This window comes from Schistocerca piceifrons, chromosome 3 (assembly GCF_021461385.2).
Source record: "Schistocerca piceifrons isolate TAMUIC-IGC-003096 chromosome 3, iqSchPice1.1, whole genome shotgun sequence".
NCBI lineage: Eukaryota > Metazoa > Arthropoda > Insecta > Orthoptera > Acrididae > Schistocerca > Schistocerca piceifrons.
In genome coordinates this window covers 716,439,511-716,462,667 of record NC_060140.1, presented here as the reverse complement: position 1 = coordinate 716,462,667, position 23,157 = coordinate 716,439,511, and the positions used below count along the sequence as shown (strand labels likewise).

Below are 23,157 nucleotides of genomic sequence, written 5' to 3'. Positions count from 1 at the left end.
CAACTGTAAATGGAAGGCCTTGTTTGATAGTCTTATGCTGATGCTGTCTGAATAAATTATGCCATTGGATACAAAGCGGTTTAGTTTTGAGACCTAACCCACGAGGGGGGAAGGCACAGTGGTCTGCTTCAGGAATTCCAAGCAATAAAACACAAAAAACAACCCAGGAAGGGAGACATGCATTTGGAATCTGTTCATCGTTACGGGGTCAAACAAGAGGGTAACATTACTGAAACAATGATCGGGCTACTTAGTATATAATAGAGCATACACATTTCAAGGAGGAAACGTATGAAGACGCAGACTTCCTCGTTATCAATATGTGCGGCATATCTTTCGTGTTAACGAAAGTAAATTCCCGCTTTACCTCTTCTTACATGCCAAATGAAATGAATGCCATGAGGAATAGAATATTTGTTGACTGCGTCTCTTCTTGCTTCCATCCTTACCAACATATTTCTTCATTCTCGTGGTAATCATGACATTCTATGTGTATGCTGCAAAAGATTGCAAGTGGACAAATTCGACATCGAGGTGCAAAGCGTTATATTCAATTCGAATAAGCTTCCGGTGTATTTTTACTTCGTTTGTATTTTTAGATGATTATGAACGTTACGGAAAATTATCTCACATGCTTTATGTTGAATGAGAAACATTGAATGATCCGTTTTGCTTTCCCTACGTTGAAATGATATAATGTCGGCGTCAACAGCCTTCTTCCACGCCGGAAGCTGAAACTTGTATGATTCTGGATTAATGATAATTGAATGTCTCATATGTATAAATAGCCCACAAGGCGACGTCAGAAACCATCAGGGGAGAACGCCGCATAAAAACCAAACGTGCGCGCGCGTCTCCACTCTGAAGAACCGTATCGGAGAATCACGGCAAGCATTTCGCTGAAGAGCTGCCTCGTCAGAGAACCTAGAAATAGCAGCGTCGTAGCAAGTATTTGTCAACACTCTCATAGTGCATTTACTTCCGGGTGTAGGTCGGCGTTACCTCGCTAAATTCACTTGACATTCGTTTTCCACATCGAAGACTCGTACGATATAATCCACTGCAAGATGACACAATTAGAAAGTATATTTAATTTCTGGACTCCAAGAACGGCGTTCTTTACATAAGTAACACCTGTTTGTGTGTGCATTCGGGAGGACGACGGTGCAATCCCGCGCCCGGCCATCCTGATTTAGGTTTTCAATGATTTCCCTAAATCGCTTCAGGCAAATGCCGGGATGGTTCCTTAGGAAGGGCACGGCCGATTTCCTTCCCCATCCTTCCCTAATCCGAGCTTGTGCTCCGTCTCTAATGACATCGTTGTCGACGGGACGTTAAAACAGTAATCTCCACCTCCTCTGTTCGTGTGTTTAAGGTTGCGTTTTGAGGCTCAGGCAACATCGCAGTGACTATATTCCGCCTCTGGCAGCCAGTGTGTCGTTAGCTCAGAGGTTCCCTTGTGCGTTGCAGTGCTTGTACTATAAGACATAGCAGTTCGAATCACGGTAGAAGCCGCTGACTACAACCTTTTATTTTCCATTTTAATTAATGGAGTTGCAAACTGCTAGTAAAAATTTCTTATGCGAAATCTGAAGAGTGCCTTTAAACATCAATCTTCGTCCGGTTTCGACTTAGTAAATTAAGTTAATATCATGGATTTCTGCTTTGCAAATTCCAAGGTGCTTCACTGTAAAATAGACCCTGAAAAGATTCAAACCGACTGTCAACGATATAAATTTGAGCTTTGTTCGTCATATAGGTCTAACATGTCAGAAGGTTGTTTATGAAGTGCACATGTTCATTAATATAGTTCCCTTCTTCTAAATTTTTGCAATAGCATTTAACTGTAGACGTTTTCTAACACCGGCGTTAGCAATTCCTTTCCGTTCTCTGAAACCTTGAAAACGACAAATTTTTCTGGTTTAAATCTGATGACCTTAACTATCACTTCCGATCAACAATAAATACTTCATGAACTCCAAATGTGCAGTGTTCCTGCACTGCTACAGAGCATGCATTGCAAGGTATTCACACAGTTTATCGCATAGACTTACCATAAGGAATGAAACAAGAACTGTAATACACTTTACACCACAGACGCTCACTCTGGCTTGACGAAAACATCCAAACATTGACCAAAAGTTGCACAAATAATTGAGTTTGAAAGGAAAAGAAACGAGGTATGAAGCATTTATAAATTTATCGAATGTAGTGAGGTGGTTTCATTTCGTCCCAGTCTATAAAATTAATTTCGGGCCATACTCAGCTCTTGCCGATTAATGTAATATAATACCCGCCTACTAATAAGGGCGTCTGTCTCCGTTGCTTTTGAGCATGAATGGAAATTGTAGAAATTTTCTGTGGAGCAACATTTAATAATAAAGCGTTTTAAATCATCAAAAGCGATGAGCGGTAGCAGGCGCTTTCGATAAAGAACGGGGGAGTGCAGCGCCGCTGCTGTCGCCACGGCCGCTGCCAGTAGCCAGCAAATGGATCCCGGAGCTTTGCCGCATACGGCGTCCAGAGGAGGACAGTCTGCAGGAAATCTGCCGCAAAATCGTTACTGGATAAAATTTTGATATCGGTGTGTCACAAAGCAAAATAGATTGAATCTGCGCTACCATTACATTCACGTCTTCAGCATTCAGACAGAAGAGGCTATAAAAATATTTTATGCCAGCTGCTCTCGATCCACTGACATTATGAATAGAAACGACGCACGCTACCGCTAGACCACAGGCGTAATCAGCCTAGAGTTTCTCTATCATGGGACAAGTTTTCCTCCAGGAAGTGCCGCAGTCTACAGTGTTGCCAGATTGTGCAGATAACCGGACTTAGAGAATTAGCGAGTTGGCCAGTTTTTTTGTCCCATGTCGCGATCGGCGCGGACTTAGCCTCTGAAGCGGCCGGCCGCCGGTCAAGTTTTATGTCAAAGAGTGTACAACCCGCAGGACCCGCTATATCATAATAAGGTACGTCGGCATCGTTTATTTCTGAGTAATATGCATATTATGTTACACGATGATTTTCGATTCGTATATCAATGCCTTAGCTTACGAAAGTTCATGTTTGATTTCATTGCATCTCTTGCTTTATTTCAGAATGCCAGGAAAGAGAAACTGGCAGTGATAGGCAGTAAAGTTCGCGCACTTTTGCCCAACGCAACAGATGAGGACTGCAAAACTCGATTCATGTCTCTGCGGTCGCACTTTTGTGGGGAGCTTAAAAAAATTAGAGCCAGTGAGCATAGTGGTACAGGTGCAAGCGAAGTTTACGAGCCTGCTGTGTGGTGGTTCAATGCTTTGAAGTTTTTGAAGGACTACGTGACACCGAGGAAAACAGTGACAAATATCCCAAGCCGTATCGTAAGTACAAACATTTTGTTGCCTTCCTTTGTAGGAATTCTGCTTTCTGTAAGACAGCTTATTCTGATTTCAGGTTGTAGATGGATATTCCAGCTCAAGTAGTATATATGCTTATATTAGTGAATGATATTTTGGAAAACAAATCAAGCTTTAATACTACCATGTGTATTCGTATTTTTCAGTGTTATGAGAGGTTCACAATCTGCTATAGACTAACATGGGCCTTTAATATTTCAGATACCACAGTCACTCTCATCAAATCCATGTAGCACGACCACTGTCAATGACCCTTGTGTAAGTATTTACCTACATTTAAATAAAAGTTGTAAATAGTAATTGCAACAAGTGAATAACACATCAACTATTTCAGAATACTGAGGTGACCACAGTTACTGAAGAGACCATAGTAAATGAGGGATATATTGAAGATGACAACAGCAATGTAAGTGCATAAACGGTATTCTCATGTATGTCAATGACAGTTCATTAGCCATGAAGCTCTCTTGGCCAAAAGAATGTAACACTTTGATTGTATTGTATATATTTGCTCCAACAAAATAGTACTTCACTTTCATACAGGTTACTTACATTACTTATATTTTACACAGAGAACTATAAACAGACCACTGTAGTTTACATAACCACTTTAATGTTAGATATTGTAATATGCATGTAGCACAATACTGTATCAGTTTTCTATTTCCAGTACTCTCAAGACATATTTACTGTGGAATTGTCAGAGGGAAGTACACCTGCGTCAACACCATCACCTCTAAGTGAGCAGCCTTATGCTTCAGCCAGAAAGAGGCGTAGGAAGGACACTGAGGATGAATTAGCCACCTCAACATTGTCAGTCTTAAGAGACATTAGAGTTTCAATTAGTGGGAGTAATGAAGATGACAAGTTTGGTCAGTATGTTGCTGCTAATTGAAGAAATTAAAAAATCCAGCAATTAAGGCTGACGTGAAATTAAATGTCATGAAATGTATCATGGATGGCATACATAAAGAAATCTGTAATTGATTTTAAAGTTAAGGCATTGTATTACATTGATGAGACATTTTTAAATAAAAGATTGCCTTCTGTACATTATTACTGCTAAAAGTTGTACTTCTTAACGGCTTCCCACTGCCATGAAACATAACCTGTTGTACTAAAGAATTCACAAAATTTTTCGCGCACTTCCCTGGCACACAGTGACGTGCGATTTCCACTCTGCTGGGGTATGCTAGAGAGAGATTTCTCTCCTCGCCAGGAACCATTGTTTATGGTGCACAAGTCTGTGTTTTCTGTATCAGCAGCTGTCACATATGTGGTGTCTGCCTCTTCAATCAAGTAGTTGTGCAGTATGCATAAAGTCTGAACAATTAATTCCACTTTCTCAACAGGTAGTCGCATTGTACTGAGAAGAACTCTGAAGCGGTTGGCCAGAATTCCGAAACTGTTTTCCACTACTCGCCTTCCTCTTGACAATCTGTAGTTAAAAATCTGTTTGGAGTTCTGGTTCTGGCAGTCTCTATAAGGTTTCATGATATATGGCTCCAGGTGAAAGGCATCATCAGCAAGAATCACATATGGCACTTCAATGTTTGTGCCAGGAAGTGATTTTTGCTGTGGTACCTTCAACCAGTTTTCCCGAAGTGCACTGCTGATCAGGCTATTTGCATACACCCCACCATCACTCACTCTTCCATTGCACCCAATGTCAATCAAAGAGAATCGATACCTAGCGTCCACAATAGCTAGTAAAACAACACTGTGGAACTTTTTATAATTGAAGTATGTTGAGCCAGCAGTTCGTGGTGGGGCAAATGCTGTGTGTTTCCCATCCATTGCACCTGAAAATAAAAGTAAGTAGTTTTATATAGCAGTACATAGACTTACAGTGTGGGAGATAAAAAACTGCCTAAAGCTGAGTCTGATATACTTCATTAAAAGCATTTTAAATACATTTCATTATTGTCACATTTTCTCCATATTATGTAACTTAATTCTGTGGCTTACCAATGCAGTTTGGGAACTGCCAAAGTTCATCAAATTCTTTGGCAATTTTATTCCACTCTTCTGTTGATGGTGCCTGTAATGTTATATACTTAATTACTGTCTGAATGGCACATATAAATACACACATATGTATCTTCCAAATTCGAAAAAATAACACAAATGTACCTTTAGGTATTGGTCCTTTAAAGTTTCGCAATTTGCAGTGCATACATCCACAATAACGTTTGAAATGGTAGGCTGTGCAATTCTGTGGCTGAAAGCCAGACTCTTAAAAGATTCCCCAGTCGCCAGGAACCGTAATGTTACAGCCAGCCTGCAACGTAACAGGGCATGTAACGAAATTGTAAGAGACATCTTGGTTGGTATGATCACAAAACGTATAAACATACAATTCTTACCTTCGAGAAGGTGAGATAGCCTCCCTCATGACTGTGTCACACTTTTTGATTCTATCTTCTATTATAGACAGCAGCTTCTCGAAACAGACCATGTCCATCCTAACGAAGTTCCGAAATTCTTGCGGATCTTCGGGCCTCAGTTCTTTCATTAAAAGTGAATATATTCCCCTGCCTTCGTCCCTTCTTTTCAGCCAGGGTCGAACCCAACAACGGCTTGGCTTTTCGTTTTCGTCGCCGTTCTGCCCTAATCTGAAGATTTACTGCCACTGCCAGGGCAATAGCTTCAAAAACAAGTGGATCTTCCATGTGTAATATGCTGTATAAATGTAAATTTCGATATACATATACCAGTGTAATCAAGTGTCGTAACATAAAAATAGTGAGTCTGTAACTCAGAGCAGTTGTAACCTACATAAGAGAAAACAATTACTTAGTAAATAACGGTAAAGAAAACAATTTCTTATTAAATACGAACCTTGAGCTCACAGAAATAATTTGAAAGTATCCAGTGTATCATACACTCGTTCCTGAGTTGCTCGCGGTAGATCGGACGACTTTACAAGACAGCACACACTTATGTTTTCTTTCCGCGCGCGTATCGTCTGCTGCTGCGCATGCGCACTAGGTATATCCCGCGTGGACGGTGTAAAGCCCGTATTACACGATGCGCGAAAGCGTACGCCTATGCACCAGCGCCCCTAGCGTGCATACCTGTAACCACATACTGGATCACGTCCGACCTATTACACCGTACGCTTCTGTATTTCCACAAAATCCATATACAGATCTTAGATGTTTATTGCAGTTATAAGTTAAGAGCCTCAGAATGCAAAATGGACTTATGAATGCAAATGATATAAGAATTAATTTATGGTACTACAAACTACATTTATTTTATTTCAGGTGTGACAAAAAGATCCTGTGACAGGCTGAAAACCTGTTATGAAAATATGAAAAGAAGACTTCGAAAAGACCTTGCAGAATAAAAGATGGAATTGTATAAAACAGGTGGGGGGAAGCCTACCCAAAAAACCACGATCCATGATCGGGCTAAACTATTAGAAATTGTTGGTTCCTCAATGAAACCGTTAACAAATGCATATGATTCCGATGCACAGTTCAGCATGATTGTGGATGTTGTCAACATGGAGAGCAGTGAAGTGCGGTGCAGTGAGAATACGCCACCTGCTTCAGTTGTCGAGTTAGCAGAGTGCACACAACCTAGCACTTCCCACACACCTGTCGTATTATTAAGTAAAGAGACACCAAATAATGTTTTGGCGGATGTCACCCAGTTGCAGTCTGTTTCACAGTCTCCTGATCGACCGAATAAAAACATTTGCACGCCAAAAAATACATGGAATCATCGCAGGATGCCTGCAAAACCAAGGCCATCAGGTTCGGGAACAGTGATTGACAATGTGTGCAAGAAGAGAGTGGAACTACTGGAGGCCCAATTACTCATGATGAAGGCAGAGCACCAAAGGGAGCTGAGGATAAAAAATTTAAAGATTCTGGCCCTGAAAGAAAAACTGAAGTACTGGAAGAAGAAAAATGCCAGTGACACGTGACTTTTTTTTCCTGTGACAGTGATTTTTTTTTAATTTTTTGTGCTATGTTGTATTTTGTCTAATTTATTAAAGTTGTCTCTCAGTTCGAATTGTTTCTCTGTGTTTGTCCTGTTAGTGATACTGCTTCTATCCTAGTTGTTGTCTGTCTAATATCTGCTTACAGCTTATTTGGTCTGGACTAAGTTTCATCCAATCACTTAAAATTAGAATTACTTCATATATAAAAACAGATTAGCAACACTGCAGTTTACACAAGTAAGATACATGTCAGTTGCAGGCCTGCAGCCATAGCGTCAGGTGCCAATTTCTACTTAAATGACTTAACAATGAGGTAGACTGTTAATGAAACAAAATAATAGTAATAAAGCATCATTGTTACTCTAACTTTGGAATGAACATACGTGCTGTAACAGTTATATACATGAGGCCCAATGTTATCATGTTTTGCATTGTTTGTACCAGAATATGAGGGAAAGTGCTCCAAATCATAATTTTGTGTGTGCCATTTTCCGTGCAATACTCTGCACCAGGTAATGTTTATAATGGGAACCTATATCTTTTATGACAATACAATTTGAAGTGAGGCATGTTGAGAAATACATTGCTGTGGTGGGTTCTCTTTTCTGCAAAAGTAAGCATAGCATATGTGGCTTTCCTAACCACACCAGTTGGTAATGTGTGTGGTGGAAACCTGTAACATTTATCATAACAGTATTTGTAGAGAGGCATTATTGAATAATGCATTGCTAATATGGACAGTAGTGAGATTAGCATTGTGTGGCTTCTCTAGCAATACTCTACACCTGTTAATGTTCACAATGTCAGCCCATAACTTTTACCACAGCAAAATTTGTAGCAAGATATTTTCAGAAATGCATTCCAATGATGGGTCACTGGTTTCTGCTATAGTAGTCATAGCATGTGTGGCTTTCTTAGCAATATTCTGCACCTGCCAATGTTTGTAATGGCAACCCATAACTTCTGCCACAACTGTATTTGTAGTGAGGCATTTTTCTGTGGCACTATGCAATGACAAGGAATTCCTTTCTCTACAGGTGAGCATTAAATATGTGAAAAAACTGCATCAATATCAGTGACGGGGTGAGGGAGGGAGTTTTCAGTAATAACTTAAAGTATGACACTTTGTACTGTCAACTCACAGCATTACAGTTCTGCTTTCATATCTTCCGAAGTAGCACACTCCTTAACTAATTATTGCTCTTGCACTGATCCCCAAAGTATTAGACATTGCTGACAACATTCCATTGCATTTGTAGCAATGAGAACTTGTTTTTGGTGGCAATTTCTAAACACAATTCCATGTTTTTTTTTTTTTTTTTTTTTTTTTTTTTTTTTTTTTTTTTTTTTTTTTTTTTTAATGCCATACAGTTGTGCATAATATTGTGTAAAGTGCTGCTACACGCATGACTGACTAGATTTAACAGTGTAATTCAATTCTTTGCACAACCTTATAGCCACACACACTTATGTTTGAAGAAAATCATATTGTAAATAAAGAGTAGTGATTAATATGGAAACAATTTAACAAATAAACAATCCCAATCTGACACTTTATGTTATTACACAAATGATTATTTTGTGCCCATGTGTGTACTGCATATTCACAATTTTAAGCTTATCTAGGTGATAAGACTGCATTACTAATGAGGAGAAGTGCAGTAAAATAATCTCTAAACTGTAAGGTTCTAATAATAAAGAATGTGCTCTTTTAATATTGCAAAACTGTTGGACATTCACATATTTGTTGTTACAGTAGAAAATTTAAGAGATGTTTAGGATCTATAGTGAACATAATACAGAAATATAATGGATATTTTATTCCACTCGCTTTTACTCTCACACTCTCTAAATGTAATGGAGTCATTTGTTCTCAAATTTAAGTACATACCCAGAGACTGAACATGTATATAAATAACAGAGTACAGCATTGCTTTCACAACCAATGTGATGCAAGAAATATATCTTTAATAATGAATTAGCAACAGTTCCACACTAAAAAAATATCTCAGAAAAGCAGCAGCTGGGTAATTGTCTGTAGGCAGCACATCCTGTCCCTGGCATAACAAAACCTCAAATTTCGCATCACACACCCAGTTCAGTGAGTACTTTTATGTTCACTAGACAGCAGAAACAAAATAGATTACATACTGAAATAATCTGAAAAATTGAAAATACGGCAAAATCCCATAACTATAATCATAATTTTTCATTACGAACAATGTCTGGATTTATGTTAGATTATCGGAAATGTTCATTAATTATAGCACGGCGAACTGCTCTTCCAGGTAATGTATCATCACGATACATCTGCTGTCCAGGTAGCACTTCTTCATTGTCTTCAATGTTGGGGCCTCTCTCATCACGTACCTAACTGATTTAAAAGTCGAGAAATTTCAGGATCTTCTGGTGGTTCATCACTGCTTGCACTCCTCGCAATATTATGCAAGACAGCTGTACCCACAATGATTGACATTGCTTCCTGTGGATTACATCTTATTCCTACAGATAATATGGGAAATCTTCTCTTCCACATGCCGTATTTTCTCTCAACAATGTTTCTAGTTTTAATATGAGACCTGTTATACTGATGCTCTGCTTCATTTTGCGGATTTAGAAGTGGAGTTAACAAGTAGGATTTACACGCATAACCACTATCTCCCAATAAGTGACCTTGTGGTATTTCTCCGTTTTCAAATTGAGCTCTGCGAGCGCAGTTGAGAAATATGGTACTGTCGTGCACAGAGCCCGGCCATCGAGCGACAATATCCCTTACTAACAAATTGTGATCACTAATGGCTTGACAGTTAAAGGAAAAATATGATTTCCTATTGCGGAAAAGTTCAGCATTATGTCCTCCAGGAGACTGAATTCTTATATGGGTACAATCCAAGGTACCAAGAACGCCAGGAAATCGGTCCAATTGACTAAAACCATACATCACAGAGCGCACTTCTTCTCTTGTTGGAAATTTTATAAAGCGAGGAGACAGTGATGCTATGATGTCTGATACATCACTGATGATTCGTTGTGCTGTTGTACGATGTATATTACTGTTGTCCCCAATAAGAATGTTGAATGCACCTGTTGCATATGCCCTTAAAGTAATCAAAAGTCTGTTTATCGGAGAAACAGGGTTATTCTGATCAGTAGGAAATTCTAACATTTGATTTAATAACCACCACACTGTTTCTTTTGACAGACGAAATCTCTCTTCAAACTTCCTGTCACCATAATCTTCAAAAGGGTTTCCCCTTTCCACAATCACCCCAACACGATTTCGGTCACGATTTAAATGGTCAAGGTATAACAAATCTTCCTCAATGCCATCCATAACATCAAAACGCGCCCCCATCTTAATAGCGTATGCTTCCAAAACCGTGGTTATGTCGAGAAAACCGGGAAAGAGCCCCGGTTAAATATAACCGCGGTCGATTCCCGTGTTTAACTTTGATCGATGTTGGTGCACCAGAATACTGCGCTGAACAGGATTATATATCGACTTAACCGCAGTTAACTGTTAATCGAGATTGGTGCACTCGGCCATTAGACAGTGAACTGACATCACTTAGTTCCAGTAAGATGGATGTAGAGAAATTATAGATAAAAGTTTAAGCAGGTTGTAAACCGTTGTGTGGAGGATTGTGTGTCTAGTAAGTGGATAAAGGATGGAAAAGATCCATGATGGTTTAAATTCGGAGGATGCTGAAGTGGCAGAGGCCATTGCACTCTCAGTTCAAGAGGCACCGAGCGGTAATAGGCGCTACAGTCTGGAACCGCGCGACCGCTAAGGTCGCAAGTTCATTTATTTATGCCTCGGGCATGGATGTGTGTGATGTCGTTAGGTTAGTTAGGTTGAAGTAGTTTTAAGTTCTAGGGGGCTGATGACCTAAGAAGTTAAGTCCCATAGTGCTCAGAGCCATTTGAACCTTTTTTTCCGATAGGGAACGCACAGTGACGTTAGGCGAAGGTTAGCTGAAATTCGTGCTTCTGTGAAAAGATTTATGCACGAAGCATACAACAACTAGCACTGTCATACCTTAGCAAAATATCTGGCAGAGATCCCGAGGAAATTGTGGTCTTAAGTAAAATCGCAAAGCGGGCCTAAGGCTTCCATTCAGTCCTATTTACCAGTATGTCGTGGCTGTCGAAGATAGCAAAACGGAAGCCGAAGTTTCAAATTTCACGTTCAAGAGATCGTATACACACGAGAATCTTATAAACATACCGTCATTTGACCATCAGACAGACTCCCGTATGGACGACATGGCAACAAGCATCCCTGGCGTAGAGAAACAACTGAAAGGTTTGAAAGCAAATAAATCGCCATGTCCGGATGCAATCCCAATTCGATTTTACGAAGAGTACTCTAGGGCATTGGCCCCTTACCTAGCCTGAATTTATGCGAATCTCTCGCTCAACACAATGTCCCAAGCGACTGGAAAAAAGCCCAGGTGACACCAGTGTATAAGAAGGGTAAAAGAACGGACCCGCAAAATTACAGACCAATGTCCCTAGCTTTGGTTTGTTACAGAACACTTGAACATATTCTCAGTACAAATATAATAAACTTTCCTGAGACTGAGAAGTTTCTGTCCATGAATTAGGAAGATTTAAGAAAACATCGTTTGTGCGAAACTCAGCCTGCCCTTTTCTCACTAGTATACTGTTAAATATTGATGAAGGGCAACTGGCAGCTATCATATTTTTGGATTTCTGGAAAGCATTTGACACACTGCCCCATTACGGGCTGTTCACGAAGCAACATGCGTATGGCGTAAGTTCACAGTTATGTGAGTGGCTCGAAAACTTCTTTAGGAATAGAACCCAGCATGTTGTCATCAAGAGCAAGTGTTCATCAGAGACGAGGGTATTGTCAGGAGTGGTGCTCCAGGGAAGAGCGATAGGACTGCTTTTGTTCTCTATATGCATAAATGATTTGGCTGGCAGGTTGGGCAGCAATCTGTGGTTGTTTGCTGATGATGCTGTGGTGTACAGTATGGTATCGAACATGAGTGACTGTAGGAAGATACAAAACTACTTAGACAAAATTTCTAGTTGGCGCGATGAATGGTGCTAGCTCTATAAATGTAGAAAAAAATGTAAGTTAATTCGTATTATTAGGAAGAACAAACTTGTAATGTTTGGGTACAGTATTACTAGTGTCCTGCTTGACACAATCAAGTCATTTGAATATCTGGGAATAACGACTTCGGTTTATTGGGAGGATTTTGGGAAAGTGTGGGTCACCTGTAAAGGAGACCACATGTAGAACGCTAGTGCGACCTATTCTTGAGAACTGCTCAAGTGTTTGAGATCTGTACTGGCTTGGACTGAAGGAAGACATTGAAGCAACTTAGAGATGGGCTGTTAGATTTATTACCGGTAGGTTCAAACTATATGTAAGTGTTACAGAGGTGCATCAGGAATTCAAATGGGAATCCCTGGAGGGAAGGTGACATTCATTTTGAGAAACACTATTGAGAAAATTTAGAGAACTGGTGTTTGGAGCTGACTGCCAAACAAGTCTACTGCTGCCAACATGCACTGTGCACAAGGACCATAAAGATAAGATATGAGAAATCAGTGCTCACACAGAGGCATATAGACAGTCGTTTTTCCCTCACTCCGTTTGCGAGTGGAACAGGAAAGGAAGTGACTAGAATGCTAAAGGGTACCCTCTGCCATGAACCGTACGAATCTACGTAGGTGAAGATGTGGATGTATAAGCATAATTTCAATCATTTTCTAAATTTTTTGTCATTTACTTGCTTAGTGTTAAATGTTTAACACATGAACTCATTTTTAAACTAATCAGACATTTGACGCTGTTTTATACACGGAAGTTCGATTCTTTAAAGAATCTGAGGTTTTCTGGTGCTCTAATCACTCTTCACTCTCAAGACTGCAACTGGATAAATTCATCAAAAGCATCATTCGTCAATATATATGAAACATTCCACGTAGGAAAAATATATCTAAAAACAAAGATGATGTGACTTACCAAATGAAAGTGCTGGCAGGTCAACAGACACACAAACAAACACAAACATACACACAAAATTCAAGCTTTCGCAACAAACTGTTGCCTCATCAGGAAAGAGGGAAGGAGAGGGAAAGACGAAAGGATGTGGGTTTTAAGGGAGAGGGTAAGGAGTCATTCCAATCCTGGGAGCGGAAAGACTTACCTTAGGGGGAAAAAAGGACGGGTATACACTCGCGCAAACACACACATATCCATCCCCTATATATATATCCCCCTGTCATTTCTTAAAATGATAGCAAGGGTTACTTACAGGGATACTGATGGTCTTCGATGATTTATGGGTCAGCGTTCTCTCGAGTTATAAATGCGGTAAATAATCCCCCTCGCCTGCTTGTGGAGCACTTCATATTTATTGCTACTTGGGGAGCAAAAAACTGATGATGGTCAAAGTATAGAGGATGTAAAATGTAGACTGGCGATGGCAAGGAAAGCATTTCCGAAGAAGAGAAATTTGTTAATATCGAGTATAGATTTAAGTGTCAGGAAGTTGTTTCTGAAAGTATTTGCATGGAGTGTAGCCATGTATTGAAGTGAAACGTGGACGATAAATAGTTTACACAAGAAGAGAATAAAAGCTTTCGAAATGTGGTGCTACAGAAGAATGCTGAAGATTAGATGGGTAGATCACATAGCTAATGAGGAGGTATTGAACAGAATTCGAAAGAAGAGAAATTTGTGGCAGAGCTTGACTAGAAGAAGGGATCGGTTGTTAGGCCAAGTTCTGAGACATCAAGATATCACCAATTTAGTACTGGAGGGAAGCGTGGATGGTAAAAATCACAGAGGGAGACCAAGAGATGAATACACTAAGCAGACTCGGCGATATGTGGTAGTTCTGATGACAGGGTGCAATGTTCATGCAGGTCCAAGTGTTTAGGAACCCACTGTGAACCACACATTTTTGAATACTCAGTTCTGGAGCAGACAACATCTGTGTGTTCCCATGTTGACCCAGCAACAATGTCAAGTGTAACTTCAGTTTCTTGTTACAGTAACTTGACGGTCCTGTCTGCATATGCCTTCATCCAGGCAAATGGCTATTCGAAACAGGCATTGTGCTGCAGATGCAGGCTGGTGGAAGAAGTATTATGTTGTGGGGGCATTTTCCCAGAGGTTCCATGAGATACATGGTAGTAATTGAAGCATCATGACTTATATGAACATTAACATCTTTCCCACATGCCCAGAGTTTTGCTACAGATGTTTGACAGTGCATGTTAATAAACTCACACTTATGTCTTGGTCACCAAATTTGCCTAATCTGTACCTGGGATGCTATTTTTTCAAAGCTATATATTTTAAAATTGTTTACAAAACAACCTTGTACCCTTCAAAATACTCTCTACTGCAACTAATACATTTGTCCCACCAGTGCTTTCACTGTTCGAAACATTTTTTGCAGTCATCTTTAGAAATGGCTGACAACTCCACCCTCGTTTTTTTCTTGACTACTTCACTGTTGCCAAATCAGTGTCCTTTCAGGGCCAGGTCAGAGAGTAAAGTGCTTGGGACAGCATAACTATGCCATTTTAGCCAAAACTGTCTAACAGAGATGGCTGAGTGTACAGTTGTGTTGTCTTGGTGGAAGAACCAGTGTCCTGTCTGCCACAAATCAGGCTGGGCCAAGTTGCAAGATAACCCACTGATCTCTGGAAGTTGACCAATTGTCTGTCTGTGGCCTGTGAGCACAAGCTCTTGAATTTCTTCAGTATTTTCATTGATTCAGGCAGTTGATGGACATCCAGAATGATGTTTGTCATCAGTCAACATGTTGCCATTTTTAAATTGAACAAACCATTGGTACACTTGAGTTTTCCTCATAACATCATCTTGGTAACCTGTTTTCATCATTCAAACAGTTTCAGTAGCATTTTTACCGAGTATAAAACAAAATACCACAGCTACAAGTTGTTCACTTGAACTTGCCATTACAAAAAACAAAACAAGAACAAAACAGCACTAGCTAAAACAATCACTGCAGATGAACAGAACAAGCAAGGTCAACAACAAAGGTGGGACTGAACCGACAATGGGTTGCACTATGCACACCTAGCAGTAGAAATGTATACCATATAAGCTCTGCCCATGGCAATTTTATTTTGTTTTATTTGGGTACACCTCCCCCCCCCCCCCCTTACTTATACATACATATTCTGCAAGCCACCATACAGTGCATAATGGAAGGTAACTTGTACCACTACTAGTAGTTTCCTTTCCTGTGAGGGAAAAGTGACTATCTATATGCCTTCATATGAGCACTAATTTCTACCTTACATTCATGGTTCTTATGTGAAATGTACATTGGTGGCAGTGGAATCATTCAGAACACAGCTTCAAATGCCAGTTTTCTAAATTTTCTCAACAGTGTTTCATGAAAAGAAAGCCATCTTCTCTCCAGGGTCTCCCATTTGAGTTCACAAAGCTTCTCCATAATACTATCACATGTTGATCAAACCTATCAGTAACCAATCTAGTGACTCACCTCTGAGTATCTTCATTGTCTTCTTCTAATCCAACCTGATGTGGATTCCAATCACTTGAGCAATACTCAAGAATGGGTCATACTAGTGCTCTGTACCCTGTCTCCTTTATAGGTGAACTACACTTTCCAAAAATTCTCCCAGTAAACTGAAGTCGACCACACGCCTCCCCTACTACCACCCTTATGTATTCATTTCATTTCATACTGCTTTGCATTGCTATGCCTAGATATTTCTTTCATTGACATGACTGTCAAGTGGCACACTACCATTGCTGTATTTGAACATTATGGGATTTTTTTTCATACTCATGTGCGTTAATTTACATTTTTTCTAAATTTAGAGCAAGCTGCCATTCATCATACCAACTAGAACTTTGGCAAAGTCATCTTGTACACTACTATAGTCACTCAATGATGACACTTTCTGTACACCACAGTACCATCAGCACACAGTCACATATTGCTGATCAGCCTGTGCATCAGATCATTTGTATGTATAGAGAATAAAAAGGTATCACAATTTATCCCCCTCTTCTTCCTTGTATGATTAGTTAGTGTTTTGACTATAACTATTGTCCCACATGGATTCTTCTGAAATAACCCTGTTTTTTCTGATATCCTAAACATCTTCCATGCATTACCTTTGTCTGCAAATACTTCAAGGCCACCAAAATCTGCATGACTTCCTGCTACTGTTATTACTGTCATCCAAATACTACCTCCAAAAACTGCACTTACACAAACAGAAAAATCAAAATGACGTTCTCTAAATGAGAGCATGCATCATCATGGTGGAGACAGCATGGGGCTGCTAGGTGCAGTCAGAAGGTTTGGGAAAATGGGAGGGTGGAGGGAAGTGGAAAATGTGGAAAGTAGAGAAGGCAAAAGGGCTAGTGTGTGTGTTGGCAGGGATGGAAAGCTGTGTTGTGCTGGACTGGGAGCAGGGAAGGGGTTAGGTAAGTGGAGGACAGGGATTATGAAGGATAAGGCCAGAGGGATTATGGGAATGTAAGATGTATTGCAGCAAAAATTTTATTAATTTTTCTGGGTTATTGACAATCCGGTCACAAATCCAGAAAAAAAATTATTGAAAGCATCAAACTGGGTTATCAGATCTTCCTGAGCACAAAAGACAAAAAGCAGAAGAGGCAAGAAGATGAATTAAGAAGAACTTCTGACAAGAAGAAGAAAAGGAAAGAAGAGTTAACATTACAGTCAAATGAAATTATTTTTTCCAAAGAGGATGAAGAGACAACAAATGTTGAAGATGAAAGTTCTGAAGATCCTTTGCAGATACTATGTGATGATTCTGGTGTACCTTCTACTTGTAGTATGAGGCAGTATAATAAAGTGCAATATTGAAATGTTGCACTACAAAATATTGGGTATTGGGTACTGAGTAAGATGTCGGTGTACAGCTGTGTATTTTCATGCTGGATTAATGACTGAAGGAGACAATAAAGTAAAAAGGGCCTAAGAAAAAGTCATGAAATTGGTTGATGAAGAATTTCATGCTCAATGCAACACGGGCAAGATTGAATGTATCTTCTTTGCTGGATGCCAAAATTCCACTAAAGTTCTGTAACAAAAATATAAATCATCAATTTCCAAATATTGTGTTTGCAAAAAATCAGGTGGAAGGTATATTTTCCATTCTATTCCATAGAAAATCTTAATGAAAAGGAAATCAGTTGAAATTATTGTTAACCATCTTGTGAATTTTTTAAAGAAAAACAGCATTGATAAAAGTTTGCAGGCTACTGGTAATGACTCAATTAATTTTAAGACTAGCAAGGAAGGAGGTTCATTTGTGCTTGTCATATTAATGAGCTAACTTCACACAGCTTGATCAAACAGTTGGAGGGGAAAATTTTGTCTAACAACAAGTGTAGTGATAAGATTGGCAACGTGCTTGATAGTGCAATAGAACTTGAAACCAATCTTTGATTTGTCAGGATGTCCATTCCAGAACATTTGGTTCTGTTGAATGAGACTATAGTCAAAGATTTCTCTACAGATCAGGCTCATGGTTATGACTGATCTGGGATAGTTAGAAATTGGTCCTGTAAGCCACTCTCAGTGGTTAGCAACTGCAGATAGGATTTGTTGCACATGTGTTTCAAAACATGACCTTAAAGGCATTGGCATGAAGATGTTACAATTCCTTGTGGAATGTATTGTTGGTGTTTATGATTCCTGCTGGTTTACAATCAAATTGAAATTCTTTTGGGTGAAAGGAACCCACCATATTCTTTATCAACTGAAGCTCCTCAAATCCCAAAAGAAGGCAGTAGCAGATATTGTTTTCCCAGCACTGCAACATTCAGCACAGTTTACACATTTAGTGAAATGGTGCTTCAGACAATATTATGTTCAGTAGACTGAGAATAAAGGAGTTTAGGAGTCCTGAAGATAACTGAACTGAGGAAATGAAAATGATGATACACAAAGAGAACTATATTTTCAGCCTAGGAAGACACCCGCAGTAAATCCAAATGCATCTTCACTTTTGGAAATAATAAGCTGGTCAGGAATAGTATATGAACTTCCACTTACTTTTAAACTCAAAATATCAGAAATAACAAAGTTTGTTCAGGAGCCAATGCAAATTTCACAGTTGTCATTTCGTGGACAATCTATAGAGAGGTGTGTGAAACAAGTAGCAGAAGCTTCTGGCAAACTGCGTACTCACGTGAAATGAGGATACATTAGATGCCAGGAAGCAGACAGATGAATGATGTCTTGGAATGAATCAAAGCAATATTTGATGAATGTTGTTGGTTGAAGCTCTTTACATTTTTTACAATGTGTTTTCAGTGTTTAATAATAGAGACAGAATGTAAAGAAAATTGTATGAGTTCATTAAACCACTTTTTGACCAAATTTTGTTGGAGTTTATATTAATTTATGCCCTTTTGTTGAAAATTTCAATACAAATAATAATCAAGCATAAATTTACCAAGCCAAATGTTTATCAATAAAAAACCTTTCAGATTAGGAAGTTAACATTGAAAGGCACATCTTTGGACCCCTTCATTCACAAAAATCACAAAATTTTATTCTTGCCCTCTAAAATGACATGCCATATTATCCAACACAGTGTGTTTCAGTTCAATGACCACTTCACAGCCTGTGCCATCTGGATCCTTACTATTAACACCACCATTTCTGTACTTTGCATGTTGGAAGCCTACATTTATACAGTTTGATGCTATCCAGCAGATCCAACATTCTCTCTTTGACCTTTAGTAAACACTAGCTATTTGACAGCAGCTTTATATCCACATCTACATCTATGTCAATACTCTGCAAGCCACCATACAGTGTGTGGTGGAGGGTACTCTGTGCCACTACTTGTCATTTCCCCTTCTGTTCCACTCACAAATAGATTGAGTGAAAAACAACTTTCTGTATGCCTCCATATGAGCCCTAATTTCTCATATTTTATCTTTGTGGTCCTTACAACAACATATGTTGGCAGTAGTAGAAATGTTCAGCAGTCAGCTTCAAATGGCGGTTCTCTAAATTTTCTCAATAGTGTTTCTTGAAAAGAACATCACCTTCCCTCCAGATTCTAATTTGAGTTCACAAAGCATCTCTGTAACACTTACGTGTTGTTCGAACCTACCGTTAACAAATCTAGCAGTCCGCCTCTGAATTGCTTCAATATCTTCCTTCAATCCAACGTGGTATGGATCCCAAACACTCAAGCAGTACTAAAGAGTAACTTGCACTAATGTCCTACATACAGTCTCCTTTACAGAAGAACCACTGTTTCCTAAAGTTCTCCCAATAAACAGAAGTCGACCACTTGCCTTCCCTACCACATTTCTCACATGCTCGTTCCATCTCATACAGCCCTGCCCAGATGTTTAAACGACTCGACTGTGTCAAGCAGGACACTAGTAATGCTGTATCTGAACATTACAAGTTTGATCTTCCTACTCACCCACATTAACTTACATTTTTCCACATTTAGGGCTAGCTGCCTTTCATCACACCAACTGGAAATTTTCTCTAAGTCGGCGTATTTTCCTACAGTCATACAACTTAAACACCTTACCATACACCATGGCATCATCAGCAAACAACCACAAATTGCTGCCCACACTATTCACCAAACCATTTAGGGTATATAGAGAACAACAGCGGCCCTATAACACTTCCCTGGGGCTCTCCTGATGATACCCTCATTTCTGATGAACACTCACCGTCCAAGACAACATACTTGGCTCTATTATTGAAGAAGTCTTTGAGCCATTCACATATCTGTGAACGTATTCCATATGCTTGTACCTTCGTTAATGGCCTGCAGTGGGACACTGTGTCAAATGCTTCCCGGAAATCTAGAAATATGGAATCTGCCTGTTGCCCTTCATCCATAGTTTTCAGGATATCATGTAAGAAAAGGGCAAGCTGAGTTTCACATCAGCAATGCTTTCTAAAACCATGCTGATTAGTGGACATAAGCTTTTTAGTCTCAAGAGAATTTATTATATTCGAACTGAGAATATGTTCAAGGGTCCTGTATCAAACCAAAGTTAGGGATATTGGTCTGTAATTTTGTGGGTCTGTTCTTTTACCCTTCTTATATACTGGAGTCACCTGCACTTTCCTCCAGTCACTTGGACTTTGTGCTGGGTGAGAGATTCATGATAAATGCAGGCTAGGTAAGGGGCCAATACTGCAGAGTACTCTTTGTAAAATGGAACTGCGATTCCATCTGGACATGGTGATTTATTTGTGTTCAGATCTTTCAGTTGCTTCTCTACACCATGTGTGCTTATTACTATGTTGACCATACAGCAGTCTATCTGATGGTCAAATGTATGATTCCCTTGTGTGAACGATTTCTTGAACGTGAAATTTCAAACTTCGGCTTTTGTTTTGTTATCTTCAACTGCTACATCAGACTGGCCAACAAGGGACTGAATGGAATTCTCAGGCCTGCTTTGCAATGTTACATGTGACCAGAATTTTCTTGAGTTCTCTGCCAGATCTTTTGCTAAGGTGTGGTGGTGGTAGTTGTATGCTTCACACATAGATCTTTTTACAGATGCACATATCTCTAATAACCTTTGCTTGTCATCATTTATGCATTCCCTTTTGTACCAAGAGCGCAACAGGCTCTGCTTCCTCAGCATCTGCTGAATTTTGCTATTAAACCACGGTGCTTCTTTTTCATCTTTTACCCATTTCCTAGGCACATAACTCTCCAGACCACAATTTACAACATGCTTAAACTCTGCCCATAATTTCTATACATCCATCTTACTGGAACTAGAGAAAGTCAGTTCACTGTCTAAGTGAGATGCTAACAACTGATTACCTGCTCTGTCTAGCAGAAACACTCTGATTTCTTAACTTTCGTAATCATAGTTGCTATAATGACATCATTATCACTAATCCCCGTTTCTATACTGACATTGTCAATAAGGTTCAGCCTTTTTCTGAGCTAGCTGCTCAATACAATGTTCAGAAAATGTGTTCAAAAGTATTTCACATGACTGCCCATCTGTACCCTCCCCCCCCCCCCCCCCCCCTGCAATGTATCCACAGACATCCCAGTTTATACTTGGCAGGTTAAAGTTGCCTCCAACTAGTATAGCATCATCTGGGTATTTGCGCACTATTGACCATATACTCTTTCTGAATGACTCTAGAACTGTCACAGCAGAATTAGGTGGTTGGTAAAAACATCCAACAATTAACTTAGTTTCACCTACACTTGTTATCGCGACCAGAGTACTTCACTGTCACTCAACTTCGACCTCAGTAGAGGCAATATTTTTATGAACTGCAATGAACAGTCCTGCTGCTACAGCCTCTAATCTGTCTTTCTGATATACATTCCATGACTTGCTAAATATCTCAGAACTTTCCACTTAAGGTTCCAACCAGCTCTTGGTCCCAAGAATAATTTGAGTGTGAGGACTTTCCCCGGAGGGCAGTGAATTCGGGAACCTTATTATGAACACTTTCAGAGTTTACTCATAAAATTGTGACAGGCAAAGTGTCTTTATTCAAAATGCTGTATGACTTCCCTTGCTATGAGTCGACTGGTGAAAATTTATCAGAGCACTTCTAATCACTGCCTAGCCTATAAACCCTCATGTGCACTCCACAAGTACTCTGCTAGCCAAGTAGCTGCTTCCTTTGTGTAGTGCACCCTCGACCTATCAAGGGGAGTCCTTCAAATCTCCACATGATAATGCAGGTCTAGAAATCTGCAGCCTTTGGTTGAGACTGTCCATTCGGTTCCAAACCAAAGGACCCTGATCAGCTCTGGAAATGATGCCCCAAATTGCGAGCTCTGCTTGCAACATGTGCAAGGGTAGCAGTCTTCAGCATCTCTGCCAGCCACCTGTACAAACAGTGGATTGCCTCAGAACCCATGAGACAGGGGTCGTTGATGCCAACGTGAGCCATAACATGCAGATGACTGCACCCTGCATGCTCAATAACTATAGGCAAGGAGCCTCCATATCTCAGATGAGGTCCCCTGGCAAACATACTGAGTGCACATTGGCTTTCTTTCCATCTCTGAATGCTATCTGCCTAGGGGGCTCCATAATGCTCCTAACATCAGAGCTCCCAATAACTAGTAAATCCCTCTGCCCGTGTGCCTGCCCGTACCCTGCTGAAGGAGTGGCCACCTGTCCACTCACAGGGTGGAAATCCACCTGGTCTTACCCAGTCTTTACACTGGCCTTCTGCCTTAAGTGACGCGAATGCATTACCACCCACCACTCACCCTTCAGTGAGGGCAGATCCACGGCGTCAGGTGCACTAGGAGGTACCTTGGAAGCAGAGCCCATGGGAAAGACAAATGGCACGTGAGATGTCCTATGCAACATGCCAGATTCTCCACCACTGCTACACTCTGAGACAGCAGCCTAAAGGTGATTGACCGTACCCAACAGCACATTCAGCTGTTCGTGAACTGTGGCCTGCTGATCCTGCGTTTGCACACTGCATAGACACATCCTAACCATTCTAGCAAGACTAACAAGACTAACCGAAGAAGTGAACTATAAAAGCAGGCAATCCTAGATATGTGAGATGTTACCCTCCTGATGTGTCACCAACGGACACTGCTTAGTGCAAGAGCAGGAGATGTGCACTTCATGTTTACAGTCAGCACCATCTGGACATAGACCCTCAAATTCTGAACTTAGCTTAATCTCACACTTGCATGTGAGAATGCAAAGATCTTTTTGGTCATTGCTTTAAAAGTCTCTTTCACTACCAGTTTTCCTCTGCCCAGTTTGAA

General features: G+C 40.0%; 3 protein-coding genes across 4 annotated transcripts; 1 reads left to right on the top strand and 2 right to left on the bottom strand.

The window, feature by feature from the left end:
* Positions 1-4,427: 4,427 nt before the first annotated feature.
* Positions 4,428-5,854, bottom strand: LOC124790078 (putative nuclease HARBI1). The gene is made up of 3 exons (XM_047257645.1): positions 5,535-5,854; positions 5,370-5,442; positions 4,428-5,203 (listed from the first exon to the last, which is right to left on the bottom strand). Exons 1-3 carry the CDS (start codon positions 5,754-5,756, stop codon positions 4,464-4,466), a joined length of 1,035 nt encoding a protein of 344 aa, XP_047113601.1. The 5' UTR covers positions 5,757-5,854; the 3' UTR covers positions 4,428-4,463.
* A 600-nt stretch (positions 5,855-6,454) lies between these two features.
* On the top strand, positions 6,455-7,409 carry LOC124789938. Of its 2 annotated transcripts, none has more exons than XM_047257467.1 (2): positions 6,455-6,517; positions 6,671-7,409. In XM_047257467.1, the coding sequence occupies exon 2, from the start codon at positions 6,757-6,759 to the stop codon at positions 7,336-7,338; it is 582 nt and encodes a 193-aa protein (XP_047113423.1). In that variant the 5' UTR covers positions 6,455-6,517; positions 6,671-6,756; the 3' UTR covers positions 7,339-7,409. The 2 variants fall into 2 exon arrangements, with proteins under 2 accessions (XP_047113423.1, XP_047113422.1); XM_047257466.1 differs by having other exon boundaries at positions 6,471-6,685; positions 6,741-7,409.
* A 1,875-nt stretch (positions 7,410-9,284) lies between these two features.
* LOC124789947 (putative nuclease HARBI1) lies at positions 9,285-11,114 on the bottom strand. Its single transcript, XM_047257477.1, has one exon. It carries the CDS (start codon positions 10,709-10,711, stop codon positions 9,719-9,721), a length of 993 nt encoding a protein of 330 aa, XP_047113433.1. The 5' UTR covers positions 10,712-11,114; the 3' UTR covers positions 9,285-9,718.
* Positions 11,115-23,157: the final 12,043 nt, after the last annotated feature.